Consider the following 20,455-nt stretch of genomic DNA (forward strand, 5'->3'; position numbering starts at 1 on the left):
TAAATGTTATATTGTTAAACTCAATCATTCTTGTGGACTTTTGCTATTAGTAAGTTCCTTATCATTCACGCCTTTTCCTATATGAAACACGATGGTGGCAGCATCATGCTGAGGATATATTTGTCTTGAGCAGAGGGATGAAATTCCTGACCTAAATCCAATGTGCGTCACTGCTGCTCGCTATCAAACCTGGCAGACTGCAAAGCACCGATACAAAGCAGTCAGAGAGACACTCCAAAAATATTTGCAGCTATAAAAGATGGTTCATTGGGCTAAATACAATCTAAATCACCTTAGATTTGTATTTTCAAGGAAGACATTTTGAAAACACTTTTTTTTTTTTCTTCCAATGTCTGGATCATAAAAATGCCATTAAGATACATGAAAGTTTGCTCATGAACACTTGAAATATTCCATCAACTCAACATTCGGAATCGTCTATCTTATGAAAGTGAGTAAAGTGACTGTTAAACGGGTTAATTATTTTTAAAGGCTTCCTCTGAGTGGCGTCACCTCCTCCTCCTCCTCCTCCTGCCCTGCCCGACTGAGCCGCGGCCGCTCGCTCCGCTGTAAATGGTCTGTCGACAGCACCAGAGGGCGGAATAAGGAGCTCTGGGTACGGAAGACTCACTCAGACGCCAAAACAGGAAATTAGAGCGGAGGACCCAGCCTGGGAAGGTAGGATATCGACTTATTTCTAGTGACGGATTCTCATTTCTGCTGTCTTTGGAGAGTGCAGCCCCGGCAGCAGTAAAGCCTGGCTGGCTTAAGCTCGGTCTGCTTGCAGCTGGCTCACAGATTCCGCTGCTGATTTGTTGCGTGTTTTGTTCTGCTGCTGTGGCGAATCCCAGAGTTACTTTTAGCGCACTTGTCAATCAAATTGCTTATTTACGAAACAGCGAAATGTCAGCAATACAAAATTAGTATATTTATCAGCAGAGCCGGGGCTTAAGAAACGTAATTTCTGCCGTGTATTGCATGCGCTGCTCCGCTGCTGTGATGGGCAGCAGACCACAGTACACACTGTGCTTTGCATGAATAACGGAGGAAAGCTGGCCAGGAAATTCTGTATTTATTGTCATCTGTTGATATAACTGTCCAGCTATTGTCATCCTCCGATATTACTCACTCCTCTGCTTATCCAGTCTACTTTAAGTAAACTTATCAATGTATAGGTAACCATTTTTTACTTCCCTTTCTCTGTAAAATGTTATATTTAGGCTACTATAAACTGAGTTTGTTTAAGCTCAGAAATTTTGCCTAATGGTTTAAAAGGTATAAATAAATGAATTAGTTGCATTGCAATCACCATTGTACTCAGTGTGCGCATGAAAATACTGGACTGCAGTATTTGCAGTGCATTATACTAGACATAAATATTATCTTAGTGGCTCATAGCAACTGGTAAAATTGCAAATGTTTAACAATACTATATCAGTCATTTGTTTTTCTAAAGGTACAGTTCTAAATTGATGAAACTACTCATTATCTTATTTAAAAGCTGACCCTAAAGCCTTCAAACCTTTCTGGACACTCAGCCAGAAAGGTTCAGTGAGCATAAATAGGTTTTTTTCTTGCTGATATCAACTTCTGATTTTCTTTGACCTGCCAATTCTGATATTGACTGATTCTGATTTGTTTAAATCAGATTGCAAACAAATCAGTACTAAAGCTATAGAGAAGCTATTCTCTTGAATCAAGAGAAACTACTTTTTCTTGATAGAGAAGGTAGCTTTAAATCCAACACAAATGTAAAGATTCACAAGATTATCCCCATTTGTGAGTCAAAGCTAAACCCCCCCGCAATTGATGCAAAAGGTAAATTGAATCCCAAATAATAGAGTGCAAAAGATGACAAGCTATTTGTAGAATATTTTAAGGAATAACCTATTTTTAAATTTCCCTCATTTCTTTCTAAAAACCTTTTCATTTTTTAGAAATGGCTGCATTGTCAATCATATTTTGAAAACTGTGAAAAGAAAAGTGGCAAGTAAGCTCGTTTCACAAAGAAGCCTCTGGATTTTATTTTACACAATAGGTTTTGTGGTAGGAGTTTATTGTGGTAAAGACAAGGTTTCCCCCACAAAACTTGCTAAACCTGGTGTTTGGGTGCTAGGGCAGTCATTCATCCAGCGCCCATCGTGTTTTTGAGCTAAAAAATGTTTAAAGTTGACAGGAAATTTAAAAATATCACTTGATAATTATGTGTTGTTAAAATATTGGAAGATTAATACCTGAACACCAACTATTAAGTCTTAAAAATGCAAGTATTTTAAAAAAGACTTAACAAAATAAACAATGTTTAGCCTGGTGGGGGCACAAGTAAAGCCTGGTGGCCCGCCAGACTTATAATACACTGGGAAAACCCTGAAAAATCATCCTCAGGTCAGTTCTACCAAGTTATAATGTTCCTTCTGTCACAACTGTTACACAACCCCAAAGCATCATAGAACCAACACCCTGCTTGTACAATCAGGGTTGTCAAACAGGCTGTTTTTATTTCTCATAATATATACATTCTTATTCAACCCTTATTTTCAAACTCAATTAGGAGTTTTGATATATTAAAATGCAAACACCTGTAGTATTGGGGAAATAGCTCTACAGTAGAAAAGTGCTCCAACATTTCCAAAGTCTGATAAATCAGCCAGAATTCATAGTCTGGAAATTTTCCCTTGAACAGAGGATTTGCAGATAAAATATTGACAAGCCGATTTTTTTAGTAAGAACTTCCACCATTTTCAGTTCAGAAAAACAACATGTACTTTACTGCACTTTTTTTCTGAGTTTACAAAATGTCAGATAGACATTAGGACATCTGCTCTTTGCATAAATGGGAATGATTTTATAATTTCTTGAATTTCTGTTGGATTTATAGTCCTTGCCCGTATCAAACACTCTATAGCATGTTCATTTGTTTCTTTGTTCTAGTCAAAGAAATTCGCAGGTCTGGCGTCAAAGAAAATTGATAATCTGGTTCAGCCCAGATTCAGCGTATTTCTGGTTATAGCATCTAACAGATACTCCTGGCTGCATATTATGAAAGGAGGTTATAAGAGTAAGAGATGTGAAAGCAAATTTGCATCATCTGATCTTTCAAAATGATGTTCCATAGCCTTACCACATTAATTACTCTGGATTATTTTTTTGCCTTGCATGAAATCACTTCTGACGACTCATGTTATCTACTGACTTTTAGTACATGTTGACCCAAAAGTTATTTCGTACGGCTGTTTAGTTGTTGTTATTGCTCTTACGTATTTCATTGCACCACTGCCAAGTATTTTATCCTTAGTTGCATCTAACTTGTGAAGCACTTTGTGCGGCATGAGCTGTTTGAAATGTCCTATGTAAATAAATTTGACATTGACATAAAAAGCTATGTTATTCCAATTGCTCTCATCTTACTTGCAATAGATTCATTTTTTCTTGAGCAGCTTTGTGGATTTTTTCGACATCAGTTCTTCAAAAGCGGCTTCCTCTTTACAGTGACAGAAGTGTTGTTGCCCAGACATTTTTGTTCAGCCATTTCTTATAAGGTTAGACCTTTGGCCATGTTGAAAGATAGAAAGATATATTTCCTCTTTAAGCTCTGGATAGTGTAATATTATCATCAAAAACACAGTAAACAAAAGCATATGTATGAGCAAGAATGTTACTTAATGTATCTATTCTAATCTTATTATCTTCTTGCAATTTCAGAAAAAAAAAGAAGTGCCCTAGCACCAACGGCTTGCTGTTGGCTGAGGAACCTGCAGAACCTGTCTGAGCCTGCCAGAAACCACTGGCCCGCCGGAGTAAGACTTGTACTGTGCAATGGCTCTGTTGACCTTGCACAGGATCCCATCCATCTCCACCTCCCCTGTGAGTCTCTACCCATCTCCATGTTTACTATCTCCTCAGATATGCAGTTGTTTACTTTATCTGCATGTAGATCAGAGCGTCTGTTTGTGCACAGACCTGTTAGGTCTTTGTGTGTGTTTGTGTGTGGGGGGGGGGAACGAAAGAAAAAACAACCCCCTGAATGTGTCCCTTTGCGAATACCCACACAAAGTTTGCCTAGAGGATGATGAGCCCTTTGTTTATTCATTAACCAAGGATTTGATTTCGATGATGGATCTTACCGCAGAAAACATTAATAGAAGCAAATGAATAGCGTTATTTCTGTCTGAGTGCTTTTTGAAGCTGTTAAATACATACACATAATCATGTAAACACATTATCATTGACCATTGTTTTTCCCTATCTTCTCTCTTTCACTCTGTGTCACACAGTCATGGAAATAATGTAAAAAGTCTGACTGTTTTGTTCTTTATCATCGCCCACTAATCCACAAATGACTTAACTCTGAGTCCAAGTCTCATTCTTTGCATATTTTGTCACAGAATCTAATCACCAATTATCTTAACTTGTTTTCTCCTTTTTTTTTGTCTTCTTCAATCCCCTCCTCATCGTTCGTCTCCTGACTCCTGCCCACTTCTCTTTAATTTTCTTTTCTTGACTCTGTCTGGACTTGTCAGTTGCGTAAAAGGTAACGTTACTGTCTCATGTTTCTTTCCATGTAAACTCGTTTTCTCCAGTACTACTGCTACTTCTCTCGTTTCTCACCCCTTCTCTATTCTTGCTACATGTTTCATCTTTACATTTCTCCTTCTTCTTTTTCTTTTTCTTCTTCTATAATTTGGCTGTTTAGTTAAGCCCCACCTCCAGCTTCCATTTTAACAATGTTTACGTATAAGTAACATGTTTCTCTTTATTGTTCACGATGAAAAAATACAACAGGCATTAGTTTGCCATTTGTTTGTTTTCAATCAGAAAAGTATGATGGGAGGTCACTTGAAGCAGTGTGTATCAATGTGTAATGTTTTTATATGGGCTAACTATAAAAATGAGAATGCAGTGTATGGAAATATGTATTGCATTAGTATCTGTAAAAGACAGAAAAATGTTTGTGCGTTGATTGCAATGGGCTCCGTTCTTAAAATATACAGATTACCAGATAGGATTTGAAAAAGGATTTGAAATTATTTTTATTTCATAAATCCCTTTATTCTGACTGAATAACTGAATTCTACTTTCTTCAAAGTCAAAAGTTTACACTCACTAAGATTTGCTTCGTTTTAGCAATTTTGGAAGGCTTTGTCTGCTTTTGATAACTTAATTCACAACATTTGTATTAATTGTGGCAGACCTGTGGATGTGTGTTAAGGCATGACTCAGACTATTTCCCTGTGAGGCGGCATGGGAAATTCAAAATCAATCAGGAAAGACACGGGCCTCCACAAATCTTTTTTCCAGATTCCTTAAGGTGCCACATCAATCTGTTCAGACAAGAATAGACTGACTGAAAATGTCCTGTCATATTACAGTTTCACAGGGAAACAGGTTTTGTGCAGAGAGAGACCTGTGTGTGGGGGGGAAGAGGAAAGGAAAAACAACCAGCTGGGGTGTGAATCAACCCCAGCTGGCAATAGTGTCTTTACCCACAGTGAAACAAGTCCTGTACCAGCATGCGCTGAAAGGCCTCTCTATGAGGAAGAGGCCATCACTCCAAAAGCAAGATTTTTAAAATCCAGATTACAGTTTGCAAATGCAAGTACCACCTTTTGGAGACATGTCCTTTGGTTTGTTGAAACCAAATGAAAGTGTTTGTCCATAATGCCCATTGTTACATTTGGAGGAATTAGAGAGAAGCTTGGAAGCCTGAGAGCATCACTCCAACTGTGAAGTGCAGAGGTGGCAGAATCATGATGGATGGGGCAATTAGCTGCAGGATGAACTGGCACACTTCACAAAATAGACTGAATCATGAAGAAATCAAATTAAGTGGAAATTTTAAGGTGGTATCAAAAGCATCATTCATGAAGTTAAAACATGGGCACAAACAAGTCTTGTGTGCCCATGTGGGAGAGTGGCAATATCATGTGTGCCCAGCATGTTTATCCCAAAGAACTGACTCATTTGTTTAAGTGCAGCATTAAAAGGTTTTAGAAGGTTGCAAAGTGGTTGCGTCATGAAAAAACTGTAAGTTGTTTTAGTTCCCAAATCGGTCAGAAGCAACTTTTTCAGTAAAATCTTGTTTTAGAGGAATATTAAACTTTTTTAATTATGTATCTTTTTAGGCTGCTCATTATCTTGCATCTATGTTCGCTATAAACCCAAAGCAGAAAGATGTAAACTCTGTTGAATTGTTTAATTGTTATATTGGTACTGCATTATTCACTAACAGCATTCCATATTGGCATGTCTATAGTTGTGCAGCTCCGGTGAAGGACAAAAAATTTTTTTTGGTGTGGCCATCACAAAGCCCTGATCTATAATAGAAAATGTGTAGGCAGAGCTGAATGAAGGTGTGTGCGAATGAGGCGGCCTACAAACCTCACTCAGTTACACCAGTTCTGTCAGGACAAATGGGGAAAAACTCCAGTAAAGTATGATATATTGCACACTAAGCTTGTGGAAAGGAGCTGTTTGCCCTTAGTCATACATATTAAAGGTAATTAAATCAAATACTGTAAATATTTGAGATTGAAGGAAGAAATTTAAAAAAACTGCAAAAGAAAAGTATTATTCTTGGAATTTGTCATGATTAAATGAAAGAGGGGAAAGCTTATCACACATGTACATTCATCCACTGAACCTTGGCTGAAAATGACTCCAGCATGTACAAGCATAATAAATATACATACAGATCCACTCACTAAATTAGGATATCACTGAAAAGCTCATTTATTTCATGGTCAACACATTATATAGATTAAGTTACACAGATGCATGTTTGAAGCCTTTCTTCTTGTTAATTATGATGATTTTCCACTTACAGTTAATGAAAACATGACATTTACAATTAAAATATTACAACAAAGCAACAAGCTATTTTAAAAAAAACAATTTTATATCTTCCTAGAGGTTATTTTCAAAAGGTGCTTTTAATCTGACAAATGAGTCTCGTCGTAATATATATTCTAATTTGTTGAATTTGACTGTATATTACTCTGCTACCTTTCTTATGAGGTTTTCTTTTGAATGTATTTACTTTGAAGGATGAAAGCTTCCAAAGAAGAGGACGACTTCAGAAAAGGTAAACATCTACTCATTTTCCAATAACCCTAACATGGTTGTTTGAACATAGTCATATAAAACTGAAACACTTTGTGTCTGTCTGTTTCCAGAGAGAGCTTTGCTCTCGTTAAAGGAGCTGTCCTTCTGCTGGAAGATGACGATGCTCGGGGTCTCAAAGATGACACTTCTTCCCACGACGGGAGTTCTCCTGTGAAAAAAGGCAGTGGCGCAGTCAGAGACACGACACAGACACCTCCATGCCATGCTTGAACAGCTCAGACCGGAAGACACCATCAAGCTGGTGAGCACCGGTGTTGAAATGCATGTTACATACAGCTCTGGAAAAATTACGAGACCACTTAAAATGATCAGTTTCTCTGATTTTACTCTTTATGGGTATAAGTTTGAGTAAAATGAACATGGTTCTTTTATTCTATGACCTACTGACAACATGCCTCTGAAATTCCAAGCAAAAGCTAAATTTAGTGTTTATTTGCTAATAATAAGAAATGGTCAGAATGATAAAAAAAGACGCAGTGCTTTCAGAGAAAACATTGTTCATATTAATTTAGAAACAACAGTACTACTATTTTAACTCTGGAAGAGTTCAGAAAATCAATATTTGGTAGAATAACCAGGAGGTTTTCAAACGGGTTCAGTTCAGTGGTCTCTTAATTTTTTCCAGAATTATATATGTAATTAGTAGGGCCTAAAACATGAAGTATGGGAAGAATTTGGCTTACAATCATTCCTTAAAAATTTAATTTTTAGCCTTATTTCTTTGTATCAAACCAGCTACAAGGTTGGGCTTTTGATAAAAAAAATTGCTGATGCTTATTTATTATTACTGTGGAAAATGGCTATATTATTTTTAGCTATGTTTCAGACAGCCTCACACTGTGGATATGATAGATATGGTTCATCATGCTTTCCTCAAGCATAGTGTTTTCCTACCTTATCTCACAGTTTTTCAAGGAAAGAAGTCAGCATATGATACTTTGTACCATGTAGAGCCAGATAAATATTTTTGGTTCCAACAGGTGTCATGTTGCCTAGAAAGCGTATTTATTTTTCTGCATTGACTAGTCCTGTTTCTCTGTCTTCCCGACTCCTCTTGTCACCCAGGCGGTGGAGCTGGAGTCGGTCAGCTCGGTCAGAGTCAGGTATCTGATCGTTGTCTCCACGCTGGCAAGCAAACAGGAGAGCATTCTGCTGGGCATGGATTTCCCCAGCTCAAAGAGGTGAGGGTAACTTAGATGTTGGTGTACTGTTCCACAAGCAGTGCACAGGCTAACAAAGTTTGCTTTAACCCTGTCAAATCCAAATTCCTTACCTGCACTGTGTCTCGTTGCAGCACTCATTGTACTATCGGCTTGGTCCTGCCAGTATGGAGCGACACACAAGTGTATCTGGACGGAGATGGGTAAGAGACATTTTAAAAATGTAGGACTAAAGGATTTGAAGTGAAACCAGTCTGCAGTCTGGTATTTGGGATTCCTTCCAGAGACATGTTATTTATAGAGTTGACTCATTTGCTATAAACTACACATGCTCACTCTCTCAAAAACTCTTACATAAACATGAAGCTCATGTGTTCACGGAGAGTTCAGCAGCTGAAAGCTTTAGTGGTTCTGCCGTTTGTATTAAAAGCATCAAGTTTTCAAATGTCTGTAGAGGAGCGTTGTAAAACGGGCTAAAACATTCAGGCTCACATGGTGTGAGAACTGTCTGCTGTGTACTAACTGATCCACCATCACATGCTGAGTGTCACACAAGATTCTTTGATTGGTTGCCATGTCTCACCAGCGTGTTCACCCCTTATAAGGCCGGATCACACCTCTCGCCGTGTCGTTTTTTTCTTCTTTCTCGCTGCCTTTACATTTTTATTTTTCATTTTGTTCACCAGAAATGTCACTAATTTGCACTGAAAACGTCTTTCTGCCCTTTCCAGCACTCTGCGTTTTTCCATTATTTGTTTCTTATCAGATTTTTCTTCCTCCTTATCTGTATTCACTGGAGTTTATCAGAGTTCATATCTGTTTTGTTTTGTTTGTTTTTTGCAGTGGTTTTAGTGTGACGTCAGCAGAGGACACCAGAAATTTTAAACCAGTTTCAATGCAGACCATGTGGTGAGTTCTCATGCTGATACAACAGAAGTAAAAACTACAATAGCAAGGAGTTGTAGGGAGAGGCCAGGATGAGCTCAGATTTCATTTTTAACCCCCAGGCATTTCAGTGTTTTTTATTTCATGCCAGTTCTCAGAAAACTGAGTCAAACTGGAATAACAAAAACATATGGGAAAGAGCCATCAAGTGCATACCTATTACCCCAACTACACCTCTTTTGGAGGTGTTTCCACACTTTGCAGTGACCATTGGTCTGTGGTAACAACACATTGGTCTCAAGCTACCACATTCCAGAGAAGAAAAATTTAGTTTTGATCTATGTCATTTCTTTCGAAGAAATTAAAGTTTGATTAAGCTCCACTTTTGCTAATTGTTTCTGCAATCTTTTCGATTGCTCGCAGCCCAATGAGCGATTTTCCTGCTCTTCCGAGGATTAGCTGTTCAGTTCCAGGATCCCAATCCTCGCTTGGACCTGACCAAATGTGAAAAACTTTAATGGTGTGAATGCATTTGCAGCAATGGGACAGTAATGGACAGGCACAACCATGCAGTCATAGTTTGTACTATAGTCTTGTTATAGATTAGCATCTGTATTTAGAGCTATCTGCTTGCACTAACTACTGGTTTAAATTCTCCACCCGTTTCTTCTCCTTTAAGGTCAATCCTGCAGGTGCTGCATGGCTGCTGCGAGCGGGCAGTCAAAGCAGCCTTAATCCCAGGCTGTGGCCTAGAGTGGGCCCAGCACTACGCCCAGCACATTGAGTCCGATCGGTTCTGCCTGAACGAGTGGGAGGCTATGAACGACCTGGAGTCAGTTCGCAGGGACAGTAATGGACAGAGGTTAGAGGGCTGTTTTTTTTTTACTTTCATTTTATATTAGATTAGTGATCTGAAACACTCCAGCCAGAAGTGGAACAGGAAACTATCCTCATGTTATTTACTTAGTTAAAGGTTGAAATACAGCCGTTTTAAACGGCACCACAACAAGTAGGTCAAGCATGAAAGATCTTATCTGAATAGAAAGTGCATTTAGGCACAAAGAGGCCTTTATAAACAATTCTTACTCTGCAGATACAGTAAATAATGATTACATTTGCAACCGTTCTTAAATATATCTGAATCGATCTATTTGCATAGAAGTTGATTAACGTTTAGTTGTAATTGTACTTTGTAAGTGATTTCTAGTTTGTCAGGTTTCACCTCTCCATGCAGCTGTAAATTTAAAATGAGTTATACTGTTTGTCCTCTGTTCCTGTTGTTCAAGTGCAAATATGTCACAGTGTGTTAAAGCTTCTCTTTCCTTGTTTGAAAAGCTGTGTAGACAGAGTTTCCAATGAAAGGCTCATCAAAGAGCACCTGAGAGACATCATGAGAACCGAAGACCTGGACAACCTCACGTCTAAAATGGTAAGGCATGTGGGAGGAGGACCGCAAAGAAGTTGGTCCTAAAACGGCAGGTTCTCAGACCAGCAGGAGGTTAAATAATTAATGAATGTGCACTTTTTTTATTTATTTTTTTGTTTCTGCAGGTGCACACTGCGTTGGAGTCCAGGATAGGGTTTGATATGAGAATCTACAAGGAGTACATTGATAATGAGATCTTGGTTACCATGGCTCAGATGGACAAACCCTCAAAAATATTTGATTACCTTTACCTGGTAAGTGTTTGGGTTGTAGTAAAGCTTACCACCATAAAGAGGGCTTTCCCTGCTGCAGAGGTCAACAAACTGACAGAAATAAGCTTTCGCCAGGATGTTGTCACATGACCTTAACTTCCCCTTTGTGGGAGATTGTGTGTCAACAGCGATAGGGAGGACAGCTCTGCGGGCCCTTTCCGCCTTCTTGTCTGTTTCACTGACTTTCTTTTTTAAATTATTGTCGTTTCAGGGCTCTGAGTGGAATGCTGCTAACTTTGAGGAGCTACAGAAAAACAAGTTGGTGTTTGTTCTTACTTCTAACTATCCCTACAGATCTGTCTAAATGTCTCTGTGTCAGATTGTTTATTGATGTGTATAACTCAGAGCTGTGCATTTTGTTTCGCTGAGTCACTAATCTGCTTCTGCTTGTTTTTCAGCGTTGGCTACATTCTAAATGTCACAAGGGAGATTGACAACTTTTTCCCAGAATCCTTCACTTACATGAACATCAGAGTGTATGATGTGGAGGCTACTGACCTGCTCTCTCATTGGCCGGACACATACAACTTCATCAACTCTGCAAGGTAGAGCTCATTCACCAAACACAGTATAAAACTCTCCAGGGTGCACAGTTTAAAATCAAGCATCTAGAGTTCACAGTTAGGGCTGCATGATAGTGAGGAGGTTTGCTATTGCCACAATATTTCCACCACACTCCTTGCTGGTCATAAGCATATGTGCAGCTCATCAGAGAGGATTTGCAACACATTAAATTAGGCTTTTATTGATGCATTTATGCCGTTTTTAAAGGTTTTTTTTAAGGGTGGAATAATTATATAACTAAAATCTTTTAAAAACATTATGTTTTCTCCAATCCACTCTGGATCAAGACTGCTCTGAAAATGCACGTAAAACCGATCGTTTGGATAAATGCCACCGAGCAAACTGCAGGAAAACCAAATGCTTTTTTTTGTCATCAGCAAAAAAGCTGGGAGGGAATATTGATCACTCCTCTTGTCAGAATTGGTAAAGCTTATTTAATTTTGGAGTTGCTAGCACCATCCTGGCTTTCAAAAGCAGTCTATGCATTTTCAATTGAGCTGAGTTTTGTTCTGTTCAACTGAACTATTTAATGTTAGCCAGCTCTATTTCAATTCTGGTTTTGTTGCATCTCTAGGTTAACTGTTCTGCTGGAAATTGCAATAAACTGACCCAAACTTTTACCCTCAGAGGTAGAAATGTGTCTTTAATGATCTGGTACTTTCCAAGAACCACTAAGGAAGAAAATTCCTACCTCGAATCTGAAAGATTAGGGTGATGGAAAGGAGACTTAGATGAGCAGTCTTGCATTGCTGTTATTTAATAAAAGAAATTTGACTGGTAATTTAGAAAGGTATAAATAATTTTCAGTGTGCAGATTTTGTTTTTAAATAGCAATTTAATAAAAGCAAATAAATTACTGTTTTCAAAACTAGTAATCCGTTTAAATTGCTTTCTTGTTTCATTAATTTCAGAAAGACTTATTGGTTGAAAGAAAATCATTTAAAATTTCAAACAGCCAAGTGTGTGAGTAATTTTAGTACTACATTTATTTTAAAATATGTTCAACAAACAGCTGGAATCAACACATTAGCCAGCAGACAAGAATATATGAAAGCTAATTTATCTACTCAGTAAATTATTGTTAAATGTGATCTTCTGTGTTGACGCACTTTCACTTCTTCTTTTGCTGTTATTTTAGGTAGTTGGAAGTCACACTAAAATGTGAACAGTAGGTCTGAGAGGACTAGTAGGCAGAATTTGTCATCTTTAAACAGATTGAATTAATATTTTAAGATTGGGCTACATTTTTAACTTGCTTGTTGCTGTCTTGAAGCCTGATAAGTCATTAGGATAGTTTGACTATTGCCACAAATATGGTGGAAAAATATCTTCCATACAAGTGTGCTCTCTCAAAATACAAACCATAGACAACTACAGTATTTAGCAAAAAATAAAAACTATTAATGCTTTAAAATGGCAAGTACAAAACCTAATTATAGGTTCTAGCTAGCCAGTAGATCTGGCCATTATTTATACTTCCATGAATTTCCAAAGCCCTTTGATCATTCTCATTGAGAAGCTCCATAACAGGTGACAAGTCGGCCTGTTTGATGCTTATAACATTTAGGTGAGATATGTTGCAATTTGGACTTTGTCCTGGGTTTGTTTGAACCCTCGGCACAAGTAGATAATCTCTGAGACAAACTTTGACATAAGTAGGTTGATGGTATGAAGTTAATTTGTTTTATCTAGGCCACCTCTGCTATTTGAAATGAACAGAACTCTCTGTAGTTTGACCTGAAATTTCACCTGACTGACACATCAGTAAGTCTGTCACAATTAATCAGTTAATCAGTTAATCATGATAAAATAAAATGAGCTCAATAATTTCCAAACTGATAGAAATTAGAAAACAAAATTGTAGGGTGATTTTGTTTAGAGATCATAGTCCATTTTATTTATTGTTTATACTGTGTGTGCTTTTAATTTTTGTTTAATTTATTGTTTTTGGTTGCTGTGTTTTATTTTCGATATTTAAAATATCTTCCAGTTCCAGAAAGTGGCATCATTGTTTTTCCCAATAATTTCTGAGCTAATTTATTGTTCAGTAAAATGTGTTGTCATAACAGGCATCAACACTAAAAGAGACAATGACAACTTCTCTATTTTTTTTTTTTAGGTTTATTCAAGTTTTAGAGTGTCTGATTTTTGAAACTCTGAGTTCACTTTAGCAGACTCGTCAGAGGTTTCCCCCTGTAAGCAGCATCTCTCTTCGGAACGTGTTGTATTGTAGTTATGCCTCAGTTTCTGCAGCACTCTCAGCCTCTTGATTGATTGTCCCTCCTCTGTGTGTCACAGGAAGAGCGGACAGGCGGTGTTGGTGCACTGTAAGATGGGAGTGTCTCGTTCTGCATCCACGGTGATCGCCTACGCCATGAAGCAGCAGCACTGGTCTCTGGATGAGGCGCTTTCTTACGTTAGGGATCGGCGGTCCATCGTCAAGCCCAATGACGGTTTTCTGAAGCAGCTGCAGACCTACAGCGGTATCCTCAGCGCAAGGTGGGATCCGGCGCTGTATGAAACGCCATATTCTATCAAAAGAAGGGCTGATATAAATATTTGTCCATTCTGATTTAATGAAAGTGAGGAGCTGTGATGTGTTCATCTTTGCAGCCAGCAGCGTCACAGCGCTCTCTGGAAGCCAAGACAGAAGTCAGTCCGAAAGGACAAGGGAGAGCAGGTCGACAAACCAGGAGGGGAGGACAATGATGAGGACGATGAGGATGAAGATGAAGACGAGGAGGATGATGTAGACTAGTCTATATGAAAAAGATTCAGTCAGCCCAGATGAGAAAAATAATTCAGAGGAAGAACAAGAGGTAATTTTATAATTTATAAAAAAAATATTCCAGCATTTTAAAACCGACTGGTTGATCTCTTTTGATTCTCAAACACATTCAGGTGTTTGAAGAACCAAGTCCACAATCTGACAACCTCCAGCTTCCCAGGCAGGAAGGAGCAAGTCCCATTATCACCATAAACGAACCAGACAAGGTGAGCCGATTAGGGTTTTTCACTTACGGCGCAGCTGCAGACATCGATGGTTTACTACGTCTCTTTATTCCAAAGGTTGTTCCAAGTGTGAACCGCAGTGGCAGGATGAACCTCTTCTCCCTCATGCAGTCCATAAGCGAACTAGATGACATGGATAATGGACACGAACCGGTAAACAAGATGCTTATTCTCTTCCTCATTACAGTTTAGTTTCAGTAAAATAATTTCCTAAAATACAGTGTTTTTGGGCCAAATTTTGTTGGAATTTTCTGCAAACATACAGACGCAGTTTTTCTACTGACGGGTAAATTTTCAGTTGTGGCATCATGTCTCTTATGTAAAATTATTGTTAAAGAGAACCCACAATGCTTGAACTTTGTGTAAGAACAAAACATGCTGTCAATATAAAAAGCAACTTAGAGCAGTCCTTGCAAAGATTCAAAAAATGCAGATACAGTATGTATATGTAAATATATGTACAGCAAGTGTGCCACAGTGCAGTTGTGCAAAATTGGACTGATTAGTGCAGAACAATGATTTAGCTTTTATTGTACAGTGAGATGGCATGTGGCAGGAAGGATTTCCTGTATCTGTCCCCACGACAGCGGAGCTGGAGCAGCCTATGTGAGAAGGTGCTCCGCTGTCTGTCCACTATGTGGTGGAGAGGGTGCTGTTTATTGTCCATAATAGACAGAACCTTCTTCAGTGTCCTCCTCTCCACCAGTTTCCAGGGACTCCAGCCTTAGTCCCAGTATAGAGCCAGCTTTCCTGATGATTTTGTCCAGTCTATTAGAGTCGCTGGCTCTGATGCTGCTTCCCCAACACACAGCAGCAAAGAAGATGGCAAAAGGAAAGTTGTTTTAATATTTAATTAGAGACACGTTTCTGTTTTAAATTCAGAAACGGAAGTAAGAACTTTCAGCATCAGCTGTGGAAATGTAACTTGGTGAAATTATTCTGGGTGAGAGCTTTCCTGTGATTCCTCTTCAGAGAAATGCCCCCAAAAATAGTGTGACTGAATATTACTGTGTTCCTCATAGTTACCAGAGCTCGTCTGATATAAATATTTAGAATTTGGAAAAAAAAAAATTTCACTTGAAAATCGCACCACTATATTAGGAACTATTAGACCAACACAAAATATCTTATCATTCCAAAAGGGGAAAGAAAATACACAGTTTTTATTTTTTGTAAGTAAAAGGGCTCCTTTCCTCCAATACCCCTAAATAAAATCCAGTGCAACCCATTACCTTGAAAATAGTAAATAGTCTTTGTGTAATTAAATTTCATCATAGATGAATCTGTTCTATGAAGGCCTTCAGAAGTTGTTGGAGAATATTAGTGATCATGAAGATTAACGAACACAACAGAGAGGTCAGGGATGAAATTGTGGTGAAGTTTAAAGCAGGATTAGCTTATAAAACATTAAACGTTTCTGCCTCCTGATCATTAATATGTAATTTGAAAATGTCCAAGTAGAGCATTTCCATATTTTTATATAATTGAAAGATTTCAGTATATATTTTTTTCTTTTAGTACAATGGCCTCCATAGGTTTGAGCCACTAGATTTTCCACATAATTAAATATAGACGTTCACAACAAGCTGTTTATTCTGTCCAAAGCTTCCTGGCAGTCCGAGACGCTCTCCGAAGCAGCGGAGGCGCAGCCACGGCCGACGGGGGCTCACACACCAAAGAGCATGCGTTGATGTGTCACCAGAGCCGCGCTCCCTGCCAGACAGCGGTCAGAGCAAGGACTAAAGCGACCAAGGAGGGGGAACTATCAGGAGCGCACAAGAGGGACAGGGATCAATAAAGGAAATCCCAAAAGTGATGAACCCAGGAAACATGCCAAGGAAGTTCTGTTGAAGCTGTAATTTATGTTTCACCAGCCCTTCATTGCACATCTGAGCTCCTACTAATACCTGGTTTGTTTTAGATGAGGTTTTCTCTGCAGTATTGCTGTACCTGTGGCAGGCAGGATTTCATAAAGATGATGTCACTGTCTAAGTGGCATTACGGTTATAAAATGCTGTCATTATGACTCACCAGAGCCTCCTTCTGCCCTAATGGAGCTCTCCCTTCAACACTCCAGAGAGCTCTATGCAATACCTGTAATCTCTCGTTCTCTGGCAAACACCAGGTTTCAAACTGCCACGTGTTCACATCTTTTTCTTTCCAAAAGATATTTCTTCATCTCTGATGGAAAGATTTTACTGTATCTAAGCTGTGCATTACGGACCACGTTAAAAGGCCAGTTTTATGGCGCATGCCTGATTGCCAAACTGTTTTTCTACATGCCAGTGAATATATTTAAATGAAAAGCTAATGTACGGAACAATTGTAGACCATTTTATTTTTTATTCTAATGTGTATACCAGGACTGCATGAGTGCCTTCAACCTGAGAATGACATATTTGCTGGTGTTTTTATGGTTTTACTATGAGGAAATTGTCCCATCTTGTATTTTTCCTACAGTGTCTCACTTGGCTTCATCAATGTGACTTCCAGAGATTGTGCTTATTTACAATACATAGATATCCATATATAATTGCTGGTGATCTGGGTGCATGTTTTTGTGATTATATACCAGCCTGTAAGACCAAATTGTTCAGGGTTTCTTTTTTGTGTATTTATATGAACTTTATCAGTTTATTATCCACCAGATGCTGATGTGGAATGTTATTTCATGCTGGTGTTATTCTTTGAGTACAACCAAGCTAAGGCTTAATTCATTAAACCTGCATGTGCACAAATTTAAAGCATTTACATGCACTTTATAATCCCACACTGTTCACACTGCCTGAGGCAACCCTGCACTGTACCGTGATTGGTAACTTTAAGTTGCACCCAAAGCTGGTCTGTTGTAAGTTCTTGGCTTTCTCCACCTCACTCTTGTTTACGAAACATTCAGAGTGACAAATAAAGAAATCACACTCCAAACATTTAGTCTCTTTATTAAACCACAAGATCTCAGGTAAAAGACATTATTATTCAAATTCTCATAATATTGTCCATTTACTGTAGTCTCTCTAATGTAACTATTTGTACAGTAATAACAGGACTTGCTTTAGATACAGTGATATATCATCACAAATACAAATGAGGATACACATCATTTGTATATGTGACAAATGATGCTCAAATTTAGGTCCCTACATATTTCCTTCTGGGTTCACTGAGGATGACTCCTCCCTGCTTCATTGCAGCTCTGAAGGCTTGAACCTGCAAGAAGAAGGAGATTGAAATATAAAACATATGCATTTACTTTGAAACAGTGTGAATTAGTGATTGGTTAATGAGGAGTCATGAAACGTTTGGACACATTGAAAAAACAGTCACTGAATACTGACACCTGCTGGACCTTCAAAATACCTGCAGGCAAATTAGTTGACGCTGTCAACCGACACTGATTTGATGAGCTAGTATATACAATAATATCATTTAAGTCATTGTATTTTAGATCGCATTATATCTTCATTTAAATTTGAAATATCTAATTTTTAGATACAGTATAAATAATGTGAACATGTGTCATCATGTGAAAATTTAAGTACATGTGTTGTGAATACGAATGCATGCAGACAGATTTTATTTCCTACAAACTTATTTTTAAAAAATACATTTTTTCAACGTTTTGAAATCGGGTCCGTTACGCTTTTTTGATACAACTTCTCCAGCTGTAGAAAACATTCGCTCACACGGCACAGGTGAGGCTGGACTCTAAAGTGCAAAGAAATTGTAAGGAAAGCAGGAAGTAGTTTGGACAAATTGTCTTTTGGTTGCCAGTGAGTGATTCCATCAGCTTTAGATGGCAAAATAGCTTTTCAACAAAAATTTTGGAGAACAAAAACTTAAAAGCTGTTGCATTTATTTACTGTCCTTTGTATTAGAAGAACTAAAATAACGATTACTCCTCAGTTGGGAAATTCAAGTTTTAGTCACTTTAAAGTTGTAATCTTATTCCTAGAAAATATGGATAGCTACTTAGTATCTGAAAGTTTGACCCGTCTATTTTCAATTAGGATCAGTGTCAGTGAAAGTAGTTAGTACACAAAAAAAAAAGAGAGGCCTTCAACGCAAAGTAATCCATCAGATTCTGCAACCAATACTCACTCCCTCGGATCGGTACGTCCAGGGAATGGCCCGGTACACCATCCTCATGATGCCCGCCTGCTGGCATCGATGCGCCAGCACCTCGCCCACAGCCTGACACGCCGCCACGCAGTTTGTGGAGGCCAGCTCCTTCTTCACGGCCCACTCTTTGGTCGAACAGGTCAGCACTGGGACGGGTGAAGTGCAGGAGAACACTTCTGCTGTGACGTGATGTTGACTGCGAGAAAACATCAACCTGAAAAGATGAACAAAACAGAAGTAGATGGTGTAAAGATTTATTTTTTATTTAACATGTTATTCTCTCAAGATGAAAAACATACTTTGTTCACTGTAAAAAATGAATTTGGGTACACAAGTTTAATTTTATTAGGGGTGTTTCTAATCCACACATGAAGAAAATATATAATCCTTCACCTGGAAAATAAACAGTTCAGCTAAATGAGGGGGAATCAAAAATTAATATTACACTTGAGTCCCCAGTGAGTGGATAAAACCCATAAATGTCCTAATATGAATGGTATGAACACAAACATGCTATGCAAGCTTACATATATGTTTATATGTATATTTTTAAGGGTACATACCTTTTTGTTTCAATATATTTCATACGTTGTTTTAATTACATGGATAATTAATGTATTAATAATAATATCACCAGTCGGGAATCAAAATTGCCTAACTTTCTCACGATCAGCAAGTCAAATACTGACGAATATTTTCTTTCCTGTTATGAATATTAGTTGTTGTCGTTTCATACTATAGCTGGGGATTCCTTTACATAAATTGTAAGGAATAAGGTGTGTCCAACACACACCTTATTGACCAATTTTCAAAACAAGTCCCTATTTCTAGGCTCCTATAACTTCCATCTTTCGATTCTTGGGAAGATTAAAACTAAAATAATCCCCTAACTTTGTTTTCATCATTTCAGTTTTCAGGCTTTTGTTCTTTTCAGCCCCTCAGAGATGGTTCCCTCTAAACAAAGAAGTATCTTCTATATAAATATCTAATATTTTATTTTAAAATCGCTTCTAATGTCATTCAGGTAGTTCACTGTCTCATTTCAAGGCCTTTATTTTTTACAGCTCCTGAGAGGTGACAAAAGTCGCTTGAGATTGTTTTTAAGTTAAAATACATTAGTATTTTACCGTGAAAATTTGGAGAAATATTTAGGCAAAGTAGATTCAAATAGCATCCTGGCAATGAAGCTATTAAAAGGGGGGATCCAAAGATCTCTTTCTACCTGTGGTAGAACTGCTGGTGAGGCCAGGTGGTCTTCCAGCCCCGGTCCTTCACAGCCAGGGCCATCTGCTCCAGGTTCCGCGGATTCCTGTTCACGAAGGTCGGGTTGACGGCTTCGTTTTCATTCGGGGTGGGCTCGGGCCGAGCTGCAGCCTGACTCAAACACCGAGCTGGTACCAGGACCAGCTAACCAGTTAGTAACAGCAGCGACTCAATGACAGCAGCGCTGTTTGTTTACTTACCTGAGTGCTTTGAAGCAACACCAGAACCACACCGCTGAATTTGACCCATCAACAGCCGAACACTCCTATTAATTTCCCTCAAAGCCATCTCTGTTTGACCTCTGTTCCGCTTAGACAGTCAAATTCCGTTTATCCGTGAACATCTAGGCACACTTTGTGTCCCTTAGATAAGTTCAAACCAACTCTCCTTTTCCTACACACTATTTTTATAAGGTTTCACCGTGACAGAGGGAGCGCCATCTTTGAGACTCCAATAATATCCGGTTCACTTGACTGGGTGTTACTTGAAAAGGAGCACGGATAGAAACAGTCGATTATTCCGAAAAATAGAAACTTGGGAGGGATAACTTTGTGTAACATATGTATGTTTTTATGCTTAATTGTTTATAAACAAGTGGGGGAAAAAAATCAATTTACTCTTTCTTAAAATGT

At 38.3% G+C, this 20,455-nt stretch overlaps 2 protein-coding genes across 2 annotated transcripts; one reads left to right on the forward strand and one right to left on the reverse strand.

Moving 5' to 3' along the window:
- The first annotated feature begins 519 nt into the window (after positions 1-519).
- LOC116714192 (protein phosphatase Slingshot homolog 3) lies at positions 520-17,366 on the forward strand. Its single transcript, XM_032554569.1, is given in 19 exon segments — positions 520-678; positions 3,703-3,864; positions 7,044-7,081; positions 7,173-7,293; positions 7,295-7,363; positions 8,188-8,303; positions 8,417-8,485; positions 9,126-9,191; positions 9,847-10,029; positions 10,503-10,596; positions 10,719-10,847; positions 11,077-11,123; positions 11,264-11,410; positions 13,728-13,928; positions 14,043-14,184; positions 14,186-14,248; positions 14,331-14,423; positions 14,499-14,594; positions 16,047-17,366. Coding segments are annotated over 18 exon segments (1,860 nt in total). The 5' UTR covers positions 520-678; positions 3,703-3,816; the 3' UTR covers positions 16,185-17,366.
- mrpl18 (mitochondrial ribosomal protein L18) lies at positions 17,364-20,293 on the reverse strand. Its single transcript, XM_032554572.1, has 4 exons — positions 20,024-20,293; positions 19,783-19,951; positions 18,540-18,774; positions 17,364-17,648 (listed from the first exon to the last, which is right to left on the reverse strand). Exons 1-4 carry the CDS (start codon positions 20,109-20,111, stop codon positions 17,571-17,573), a joined length of 570 nt encoding a protein of 189 aa, XP_032410463.1. The 5' UTR covers positions 20,112-20,293; the 3' UTR covers positions 17,364-17,570.
- Positions 20,294-20,455: the final 162 nt, after the last annotated feature.

The sequence above is a fragment of the Xiphophorus hellerii genome, chromosome 23 (assembly GCF_003331165.1).
Source record: "Xiphophorus hellerii strain 12219 chromosome 23, Xiphophorus_hellerii-4.1, whole genome shotgun sequence".
NCBI lineage: Eukaryota > Metazoa > Chordata > Actinopteri > Cyprinodontiformes > Poeciliidae > Xiphophorus > Xiphophorus hellerii.